This window comes from Rhododendron vialii, chromosome 5a (assembly GCF_030253575.1).
Source record: "Rhododendron vialii isolate Sample 1 chromosome 5a, ASM3025357v1".
Classification (NCBI taxonomy): Eukaryota; Viridiplantae; Streptophyta; class Magnoliopsida; order Ericales; family Ericaceae; genus Rhododendron; species Rhododendron vialii.
The window spans coordinates 15,115,332-15,126,914 of NC_080561.1; the positions used below are offsets into that span (position 1 = coordinate 15,115,332).

The following is an 11,583-nucleotide window of genomic DNA, read 5'->3' on the forward strand; positions in this document are numbered from 1 at the left end:
AATAAATGCATATTTGTCATTTGCACATGTGTATATATAACTATATATTACTATATCCTTGTACTTATCAAATATTCTAATGGAAGGCCTATTGTCCAATGGACAAAGATTACCCTAACGTTTATCACCCAATGGGTAAAGATTAAAGGTCCAAAGGGTTCCACTAGGGTTTGAAAGGTTCAAAAGGTTCAAGGAGGTTCAAAAGGTTCATCTAGGGTTAGGAGAAAGTAACTAGATGAATTGATAGTTAGGTCCCTCTAACTAATTGGTTAGAAGCTAACTATACTTGCCAAGTAGAATCTCTAGCCAATAAGTATAATTTTTATAAGACTAAAATTCTAATCATGACAGATTTTTGGAAATACAAAAGGAAATTTTTGGAAGCGCATCCAAGGATTAAAAATAAAATTCAAATTTTTAACGAAATTTTTACTTACCAAAAATCAGGGTTGTTACACCCAGCACACGCCTAGACATAATGGTAATATTGACAGCTCTGGATATTTCAAAGTTGAGAATGTTCTTAAAGCATTCTCAGCTCTAAGAACGTTATAAGCACACACCTATTGTCAGCTCTGAGAATGTCCTCAGCACACACCTAGACTTAGAGGTAATTAATTCTCAGACGCTCTCAAATGTTTTCAGCACTAAGAATATTCTTAGCGCACACTGTAACGCCCCGATTTTCCAAGGAATTTTGGAAGCATTAACCCAAAAATACACTAAATTTTACAAACTATTAGGCCCCTGTTTACCCTTATACAAAAATTACAATTTCAAAATAATACAAAAATCTATGTAACAAAAGCAACTCCAGAGCGACTCTAGTTTTGACACGAAATTCCAAGCAATGTTGGCCCAGACTCCGTTTCAGGGGTCCCACCTGTATCAACTGCTCCACTGTGAATCCTGCACACTCTGGCAAATTGAACGCCGAAGCAAACGATTTGCCAGGATACAAACGTATCCTGAGTGATAATTCACAAAGTAGAAATCCTAAAACCCAATACCACAATATGCAGATCAACAATATAATAATTCATAACACACCGAAGGTACAAAATAATAACACATCGTCTTTTTCTTTACTATCCATCATCTTACATGTAATCTAAGGATTCTCTCCGCGAGATCCTTTCCTCCCACATCCACTAACTACAATCGTCTCATGGGTCCACCCTTCCTCCTGCTTGTCCTGCACCAGGGTCCTAGGTGAGCGCATCTAAGTTATGTACCGAGTATGTTCTCACTTAAGACCATAACAAGAGGATTGAGTCATCCCATGACGTATCGTACATTAGGGTCGGACATCCACTACCCCACGCTAACTATAACCGTCTCATGGGACCCATTCTCTTTCTCCAAGAGAAACTTTCCATGACGTATCATACATTAACGTCTCACTAACTATAACCGTCTCATGGGACCCATTCTCTTCCTCGAAGAGAAACTTCCCATGACGTATCATACATTAGCGACTCACTAACTATAACCGTCTCATGGGACCCATTCTCTTCATCGAAGAGAAACTTCCCATGACGTATCATACGTTAGCGTCACAACACCGGGCCCCTCAGGTAACCCATTTCAACACAGGGCCCCATAGGTTACCCTTGCCATCACCATGGCTCAAATCACAATCCACACAATCACACTTCCAACACTTTACCATTTTCCATTTACTTATCATCGTCTACATGATTCACTACTCGTAACCACCCCGGGAACCTATTTGTTCAATCTACAATCACAACAAAATACCACACAGTTCAACATTTCAACTAAAAGTACTAACATGCTAACAACACATAACCATGCAATAAAATTTATCCTACCATAGAATTAATCATGTGAGTAACAAAATAATATTCAGTTAAATAATTAATTACTACACTTAAAATTAAGTCTATTTCTCTCAGTTAGAAATTTTATAAAACATTTTTATTATTTAAATATTTTCTTTAACTCTCATATTATTTATAGATTTTACAAACTAATTTTTTTATTGAAAAATACTTATTGCTAAATTTAGCATTTACTAACTATATTAAATATTAATATGAGATTTTTATAACAACAAAATTATGCGAGGCTATTTTAGTCAATATTTATTAGAGTTAAAGATTAACTAATATATAATCTAAAATATTTCTTGTTTACAATCTAAATAAAGTTTTACTTATAAAATATTCTTGTTAATGTTTCATAAATATTTATCTACTCCAATAATTTATTAACCACGTAAACGTCCATTCAAATACAAATTAACAATGCAACATCAATAATAATTTCACAATCAAACATTTGTTAAACGATCATAAATTTTCACAGGGTATAACACTAATCATTCCAGCACAACCAGACTAAATTTTAATATAAACAGAACTAAAAATAAATTAACAATTTAACAGCAGATCATCGTCTTCAATAAACTTTAAATCTAAGTAACTCCATTAAAATGCAGATAAAGGTTTTGGGTTTTCGGAAAACTACCTCAAACGCGATTCTAAGTCTGGATAAGTGTTGTACGGTGTCCGTAGATCGCCATGGTGGTTTTGAAATCTCGGGGCTGCGTCCGGCGGTATTCCAACAGGGCCCGTAGCAGCGGTGTATCCACGAAACTCACAACTCTCTCTCTCTCTCTCTCTCTCTCTCTATTCTAGACTCAACAATATAATTGAGAGTAAAATAATATACTGGTGTTCAATTTTTGGATTATGTGGGTATGTATAATGAGAGAGAATAAGGTAGTGAGAATGTGAGATGATAAGTGTAGAAGTGGTGGAATAAGGAAAGAGAGTGATACTGATAATGATAAAAAGATGGGGGACAAGTGCCACATTTGGGGGGAGTTTTCAATTCTAATGTATGTGGACGCATGTATGTACATGGTGAGAATGTATCTGGACGCTTTTATGTATAGGATGAGAGATAGAGAAGTGAAGAGTTAGTTTGAATAGAGTTCTACTTAGGGTTTAGATAGGAAAGATAAGAGATAAATATGAATCACTGATTCGTATATCTAAAGTTTAAATACATATCTTATACAATAGTGTAAATAATATCAATTGTACACATAATAATATATTTTAATTATTCAATTTAATTAATTATTGAATTAAAAATTTAACAATATAAATTTGTATTAAAAAAAATTGGGTCAAAAATCCGGGTCGTTACACACACCTAGACTTAATGGTAATTTGTTCTCTGATGTTTTCAGCTCTTAGAACGTTCTCAGTACATGCCTAGACATAGTAGTAATTATGGATATTTAGTGATAAGTTCACCATAGACATTTCATAAACCCACAAGTCCACCTAATAGTTTTGTAAAACCACAAGTCCACACAATTTTAACCCTATGGTACCCCTATGAAATTGCCTAAAACCCTAAACCCTATGAAAGTGCATAAACCACTAAAATCCTATAATAGGAATGTGCACCCTAAAACCCTATAAAAATGCCCAAACTCTAGGGTACCCTATGCTAGGGTAATCTACCCTACCCTAGGGTACCATATCCTATAATAAAAAAGTGCACTCTAAAATCTTATGAAAGTGTCTAAACCCTAAGGTACCCTACTCTACTCTAAGGTACCCTAAAATGGACTTGAGACCTTACAAAATTAATAGGGAAACTTGTGGGCTTATAAAGTTCACATAATGAACCTAACACTAATTTTCTATAGTAATTAAACACAGTATTATACCTTAATGAAAATTAAAGTGCAATTTTTTTGAACTTTTCAGTTTGAAGGGAGAGAAATCACTAGACAACCACTGCTTAGTGCAGTTGGTCAGTCATTGTCTCCCCTTTGTGGAAGGTCTTGGGTTCGAGCCCCACAGGGGGCAGGCCCTTTAGGGGCTCAGGGCTATGGACAGCTTCTGGTCTTTTCATGCTAACTCTAACACCCCCCACTGACCCACGCTGATGTATATCGCTGTGGCAAAAAAGGAGAGAAATCACTCTTCAATAACTCATCAATTATTCAAAACTTGACATTCCAATCTTATGAGAAAAAAAGGAGTTTTGTATGCAAAAGGTTAGTATCCGAAAAGTATATAAAGCAGAAATAGTAGAACATTCAACATTGTTGTTCAGTGTCCTAGGGGGTAAACAGAAAGACCAGAGTAAAACTGTGGTTAGAAGGCAAGAGTATGAAACAAATGGGGCTCTACCGTAAGTAGTTCAAACACGGGGCCTCCGATTTTTACCAGAATGGTAGCGTAATCTTCAACAAAAAGGTCTCCAATATTTCTACGGAGAGAGAGAGAGATTTTCACAGAGAGAAGCGCGATATGACTGAGATCTCAAGAACTTGTCCATTTCTGCTATTGTTCTTGTCAATTTCTCTGCAATTCATTTCCGGTACGTCTCTCAGATCTCTACGCAATGTTTTCTCGACTACCTATATACATATAGGTATTTACATATATGTATAATAATAATATACACAGAAATAGATCATTTATATGTATGTTTTTCTATTGACGACGATGTTTGAATTTAAATTGGCATTGTTTATCTAACCTTGGTAATTTCAGATGACGTAGATCTTGTCCATGAATATCGATTTGAGTGATGAGTTATTTTGAATTTTGTTCATTTCTTTTCTTTTCTTTTTTTAATGCGAAAGAATTTTATTTGGGAGAAATCTGTGAATTGCTTCAACAGTTTCTAGGTTAGGATTGCATGGCAGTTCCATTGGTTTGCAGGAAATAATTGTAAGAAATTTCGAACTTAGCTTTGATTAAGCCGTAACCCTAGTTATTACTTGGGGACAAATACATGGATCTGATTTACTTGGTTTGGTTTACCCAAAGACATTTTCTTGGCCAACAACAATCATATTTCTTTTCTCACGGATCTTTCTTGATGTCCTCTGGTTATCATTAGTGCCTAGATCTTTATGTATTTCAACCAAGTTTCATGGGTCTTCTAAATGTGTCAACTATCAAGTACCCGTGTTGAACACGCACACTTTTACAAGGGTACGATGTATTGTCCGCATCCAACATGTTTAATACGACATCCACCCAACAACATACTTAGCGATTCAAGTTGATTATATAACTTTGTGTAAAGCTCTTGTAACATGCACAGAATGGTTTGTGATACAGAATTTTACCCTTGGACAATCTAACCGTATTAAGAAATATGAATTTGCGGTGGCTACCTGTTCCTGGAATGTGAATAAGATGAACTCACTCTTGGAGTGTACTCGCGCCCGATGCTTGTACCGAGGTTTGTTGTAATAAAGAGTTGTAGTCTACAAAAACTTAATTTGATTTTGGGGAGAAGTATAGTTATGACTTCCCAAGTCTTCAAAGTATTCCTTTTGGTAAGGCAATCACTCTTGGCAGGATGCATATGTTAAGGCATTCAATTCAAAACCAACTGACAACAATTAGAGATATCGCTCAGAAATGAACTAATATGGGACAAATTTTAATACTTCCCTGTGCATGTGACTCTTGACACAAACGTTAAGTAACCAGAAGATACATAAATAGGGATCACAACGGACATGGTACACTTGGGCACAAATAAAGAGGCAATCAATTAAGAGAGTTGTGTTCAAAAGACTCCGAAAGCCTAGCTCTAATAACATGTTATGACTTTGAACTAGAAACCAATTGACAACGAGTGGAGAGGCTGACCGAAGTCCAAGAATCGCATACTGCTTTTGGAGGTGATAATTAACCTATGTCGGGAAGCTCTAATAACATATATGATGTTGTCATCCTCTTTGTGTTTTGGGGATACAAAAGTATGGGACTAGCTGTTCACTTCCAAAAATAGATTGTGTACATGGTTAAAATTGATTGTTCAAATATGAAGGATCATTCAGAAAAGACATAAGCCAAAATGTAGTTCAGTACGGAATGGTATTTCCAGTCTTGATCGATACAAATGTTTTGTAAAACGGAACTCATGAAAGATTCACTTGCTTGCAAAAGGTTCCGGCCTATTTTAAGGTAAAAGAGATTTGTTTCAGAAATATTAAATTGGTGGCACATTTTTTATTGAATAGATATTTTATCAGATCTCAGGAAGTAATGTCGATTTTATGCGCACTGTTTGGTCAGATGGTGTTGCTAAATTTTTTGTTTTAGTTGTATATCTATAAGGCAGCGGCGGAGCCAATTTTTTTGAGTAGTGGGGTGAAAACTTATCCAAAAATTTAAGTGGTTAATTATAAGGTTGATATACACCGATAAACGTAACTTTGCTTTACAATTGGTCTCAAGACTTAAGTATTTTGGAAACGATGCATGATGGTTTGATTCGTAATACTATCAACCAGTGATTGAAAAAGCTCGCCTAGGCGAGGCGAGGCGTGAGGCGACACTACAACGCCTCAGGGGTGCGAGGCTAGTCGAGCTTAGAGGAGGCGAGCGACTAGTCGGTAAAACCTCGCCTACTCGTGAGGCATGAGGTGACGTAAAAAGCTCAACTAGGCGTTAGCGACCACCATCGACCAAGCCCAGCCATCGGCGACCTCCGTCAACCACCCCCAGATGTCTGGCAACCTCTGGCGACCCAACCCCTGTCCTCGCCGACCACCTTCGGGCATTTTCAGGCCACCGGCGACTTCGTTTGTACTTGACAAAGTCTGTGTACAAAGTTCAGAGGTATTTCGAACTCCGATCTGTCATATTTTGAACTGTTTGAGGCTGAAAACTCTCTTTAGAACCTTTGGGCATCGATTTGAACACTAATAAGTGATTTTGAGCACTGGGTATTGGGTTTTGTGGGTTTTCGTGGTCTGACGTTGACTGGGTAAGCTCCAATTGTGGGTTTGTGGGTCTTATGGTCGCCGGTCGTTGGCGAGAGCTTCGGCAAGTGCAGCTGATCGTGTCTCGCTGTTTCTCTTCTCCTCTCACTCACACCCTGTTTCGATCTCTCCTTCTCTCTCGTATTATATGTATAACTATAACAATATATGTATGTTACAGAAGCTGTACATATACTGTGTATTAGTTTTATGAGCGTATTTTACATATTTTACTCGTATTTCGTATGTTGGATTGTTGGTTATTATGCAATATGGTGATATGATTATTCTTGTTTTGATGATAGGATTGAATATTGGTCATTTATGTAGTTTATATTTCTTTTTTTTTTTAAACGCTCGCCTTGCTTCAATGAGGCTCTTGCCTCGCTTCAATGAGGGCTTTGTCGCCTCGCGTATTTAAATCACTGCTATCAACTCTAGTTTGATAGTTTGAATGCTTAGGGTTTCTATGTATTTGAAGCATGTTGGGGCAATTTTGAAATTTTTTGTGGGGTCAAATAAATTTTGGCTACAAACTATCACATTACCATGTGAGGAATCAAAGAGAAATTGGTCATGTGACCCTACTTGTATCTTATTCCCTCTGCCCATGCTACAGAGTGTCATTTAACTTTCTTCATGAAAACAAACTTTGTTCAAAAATGATCCCTATGAAGAGTCGTACAAAGAAATTCACTCAGAGGGAAACAGTCTTATTTATTTCACCAAGATGGAGAGAGTTATGCCTGCAACTACTAGTACGTTTTATACCCTGTTGAATTCATGCTTTGGCTTTTCAGGCCTGTCAAGTGATTCATCAAGTTCAAAAGATGGAACAACCGCCGATAAGCAAACCACTTCCAGGAGCGGAACCGGGTCCAAGATTCTCATCATATGCCTGGTTCTTGTGGGAGTTGTGCTTTTATCATTTTCCCTTTTCAAATTCTGGCAGAAGAAAAAGCGTGAAGAGCAATATGCTCGTCTATTAAAGTTGTTTGAACAAGATGATGAGCTAGAACTTGAACTTGGCCTTCGGGACTGAGCCTGTGTCCAAATTATTGCTCATCTGTATTTAGTTGAGGTGCGGCTTTTAATTCTATGTTTTTTGTTTCCAGTTCAGTAATTTACACGGATTTGTGTATTTTACACCATCGTTTCCATATTTAGAAGCCTTTTGGTATGTAATCCATGTCAATTGTACCAAACTGAAATATTATATCTGCACGCTGAACCCATTTATAGTGATGAGTCAAAGTCCATGTGTATCGAGCTTTGCTACAACTGAATATTTCTTTTGATATGGTATTAACACAAATAGATTGAAGTTTGTTTTAATTCATTTGGACAGGCTGTTTTCCTTTTGGTTTATAGGTGAAGGGTTTTTCTGCAGCATCATGGATAATGTTACCCCCTTTTCTTTTGCTATAAGAAGTTTATAAAAGCACTGTTATGCAATTTACTTCAGAAATTTGTTGTTTGAGACTTCTGAGATGATGTAGATTTTTAGTGATGTGAATTATTATTAATCAAATTCGCCATTATATAGGGAATTCTAAGTGTTATACAGTGAGAATAGTTGCATACAATTCTTTTGTCGTTTTATACTTTCTGGGACAAAAGCTTCACGCATCCTGTTTACAGGGGACCTTTTTTTAGTTGTTTCAGGAAAGGGGGAAATATAAAAGAAATTTATATATCTATAAACAATGGGGGGACAACATGTTTTCTCCCATCACGATGCCCCATAGTTGATGATGTTGCTATCGTAGGAGGTTGTGGTCCAAGGGGGGTTGATGGTATCGATATTGTGTTTTTTCGGAGTGAAAGAGGTGGCTTCTTTTGGGGGAAGAGTCAGGTGTTGACATTCTATTAGAGATGAATAAAGTCATGAGATGATAAACAATCTATCTGCTCTGAATTGGCTAATGGGCAATGTTCACAAGGATAATGACTGTTATTTGGAGGCATGGTTGACAATTGACAGCATCAAAGGTTCATGGAAGTCAGCAAGGATTGATGTTTGCAGATAAGTGATGGAATTTAAATTTTTAACCGGAGGAGGATGTGATGCATGCTATTAGAATAAGAGGTGGACTTCTGTTTGATCTGCTGTTAAAAATCTAGTTTGATATTATGCATGACTTAGTCTTTGGTGTGAGTATGGCCAGATGGGGATGCAAGCAGAATTGGCAAGCCTTGTTCAGATAATACATGGTTTGCCTTAAGGTGCAAAGGTTGATCCAGCAAGTTTTGACATGGTAGAAGTTTAATACTATTACTTTTAACTTGAGGTGAAGCTATTGTAGCAACAATGATGAAAGTGCTAGGGCGTTACTGATCAGGAAAGGGTATACTCTTACTCTTGGTATTATCAACCATAGAGGGTTAAGGTGATAAATTGAGAGAATTTTTGGGTTTTCCATATTCTGGAATGAAGACTAATGACCACAATTGCGATTATATAGTTCAAGTGAGGCCACTACAATGACAAGGAGAGGACTGCAAAGAAATGGGTTGAGGTAGGAAGAGAGGCAGCCATTCGTTTTATAGAACAAGTAGCTGTAAATGAGTATGGCCCTAAACTAGTAGGACTAGTCTATGATGTGAAAGAAGTAGGATGCTTAATCGATTGAGGCATCAGTAGTTGCATGTGTGGTAGATGCTGCAGCACCACTCCCCAGGTGTGCATGGTTAAATTCATAGTTGATGTATGGGTGTTAAAAACACGGAAAAAGCCTCTTTGTTGGTTAAATAGAGGTTGTGACTTGGCACATCAACAATTTTCGTTAGCCCTAGTATTGTGGTGCAGGTTCAATTTACAGGGATCAGACTCTCCACATTAAAAGAGAGAGAGAAGTTGTATGTGGTTCTGTATCTTGTTACCCCTCCGAAAACTTGCTGGACGCAGGAGCCTTTTACTGTCCAACTATTTAAAGTAATAGAGGTTGTGACTTGGCACATCAACAATTTTCGTTAGCCCTAGTATTGTGGTGCAGGTTCAATTTACAGGGATCAGACTCTCCACATTAAAAGAGAGAGAAGTTGTATGTGGTTCTGTATCTTGTTACCCCTCCTAAAACTTGCTGGACGCAGGAGCCTTTTACTGTCCAACTATTTAAAGTTGCCATTTCAATGAAGGTCAGATTTTCATTTGTTGTCTACTGGGTAAGTGATTTTACTTGGAAGTGAAACTAATCACGAGGACACACGTGAAGGCAATAGTTGAACTAAGATTATTCATGGCCCCTCAGAAAATCAGATATTATGGCGATCTTTACGTTACTTGGAACGTGAATTGTTCTAGAATCCAGAACATAATTGAATATGCCACTCCATATGCTCTAGAATGTGTTATCTTAGGAGTTGATATAGATTGTACTAATATAGCTTCATGTGTATTTTCAGCAACCTTAATGTAGCTATTAGCATTCAATAAAATCCACTTTATTATCCAAAATAATGGCCCATCTTTTCCATTTTCCCTTGTCAAACTCTGCTCTCCCTGAACTTTGTTCATTAGTATTCTGTTCCCTCCTACGGGATCACAACATTCCCTCTTTCTGAACGAATGAATGCTTACCATGTTTCAGAAATTCTGTTCTTATATGTAATTGCTTAGATAATAACATTTTCTGGTAACATTGTGTGATCCCAAATATGGAGCTTGTTGGCTATTTTGTTGATGACCGACAGGCATTGAGATAAAACTGTACTACACCAGGGTAGTGTAAGTGAATTAAGGGTGTCCTTCGTCAGGTTTTTTTTATCAAAATCTTGATCATTGGATTACAATTTGGTTTCTGTATGTTTATTGATCTGATTTCTCACGATTCAAACCTTAGTTTAAATGAGTTTTTTTTGTTTGTTTGTCATTTTGCAGCTACAGGCTTTCTACATGGGTAGATGGGGACAACCTGTTTGGAGGTTATTTCCAATGGCCAGGATTGCAGCGGGTGATTTGTAGAGATCTTATAGGATGAGGTCAGATGTTTCTGATTTCTATATTGTACCATTTGTAATATTAGAAGTGACAGAATTTTTCTCGAATGTGGAATTTTTTTTTTCATCTGAGATACATAAGAGAAGGATGTTAATTTGTAAGAATGAGAAAGTCTGAGAGTTTCAATTTGTGGATATATTGCATTTATTATCATGTTTGACTAGTGCCTATTTCTTGAAGGTTTTGTAATTGGCACATGCCACTTGAGTCAATTATGTTGTTTTTTCTGCATTGAATGAGATGTTTTCTGGAAATTTAGCTGGACCAATTTGGGGTGAACCTGTTTCCTAGTATACAAAAGTGAATTAGGGCAAATTTTTACAACATGCATAAGGTGTAATGCTAAGACATTACTATCCTTTCGGCATTATTATCACTCCTCTTGAGGTTTTTGTTCACGTTACCCTTGCCCCTGTCCGTGAGTTGATCGTTGAGTCACTAACGACGTTTGATGGTGTCATGACTGAAATATGAAAGATACCAGGTTTAACCTAGAAGATTTGGAATTTAAATTACCTTTAAGGCTATATTCCACTGCTCGCTCTTGTCTTTCTTTCATCTCTTCCAACACCAGATCCATCATTGAAGTCACAACCTCAACCCCATACAGCCCCGAGGCGCCTCCTACGTTTCCCATCTCTCTCTCTCTCTTTAACGTCTTTTTGCTTTAATTGTATCCCATCCTGAAAGTTAGTCGAAGTCTCTGGCACATCTCCAAAATTGCAAACTTCGTTGAAGAACTCCAGTGGTATTGATCCACCAATAAAGTCACGTCTTCCTGTTTCTTCTGGTCAGTACCTGG

At 37.1% G+C, this 11,583-nt stretch overlaps 1 protein-coding gene across 3 annotated transcripts; it reads left to right on the forward strand.

The window, feature by feature from the left end:
* Positions 1 to 4,092: 4,092 nt before the first annotated feature.
* LOC131326510 (uncharacterized) lies at positions 4,093 to 10,944 on the forward strand. 3 transcript variants are annotated; one of them, XR_009200013.1, is made up of 4 exons: positions 4,210 to 4,371; positions 7,582 to 7,862; positions 10,475 to 10,508; positions 10,662 to 10,944. XR_009200013.1 is itself a non-coding variant. In XM_058359309.1 (3 exons), exons 1-2 carry the CDS (start codon positions 4,302 to 4,304, stop codon positions 7,821 to 7,823), a joined length of 312 nt encoding a protein of 103 aa, XP_058215292.1. In that variant the 5' UTR covers positions 4,093 to 4,301; the 3' UTR covers positions 7,824 to 7,862; positions 10,662 to 10,944. The 3 variants fall into 3 exon arrangements, 2 of the variants coding, with proteins under 2 accessions (XP_058215292.1, XP_058215293.1); XM_058359309.1 differs by lacking the exon at positions 10,475 to 10,508 and having other exon boundaries at positions 4,093 to 4,371; XM_058359310.1 differs by lacking the exon at positions 10,475 to 10,508 and having other exon boundaries at positions 10,668 to 10,944.
* The last annotated feature ends 639 nt before the right edge of the window (positions 10,945 to 11,583 follow it).

Excerpts from the sequence above, each read along its gene's own strand:
- LOC131326510 (XM_058359309.1), top strand. The coding sequence starts at position 4,302 with ATGACTGAGATCTCAAGAACTTGTCCATTTCTGCTATTGTTCTTGTCA. Across the intron at positions 4,372-7,581 it reads TTCTCTGCAATTCATTTCCG|GCCTGTCAAGTGATTCATCA; the intron begins GTACGTCTCTCA and ends TTGGCTTTTCAG.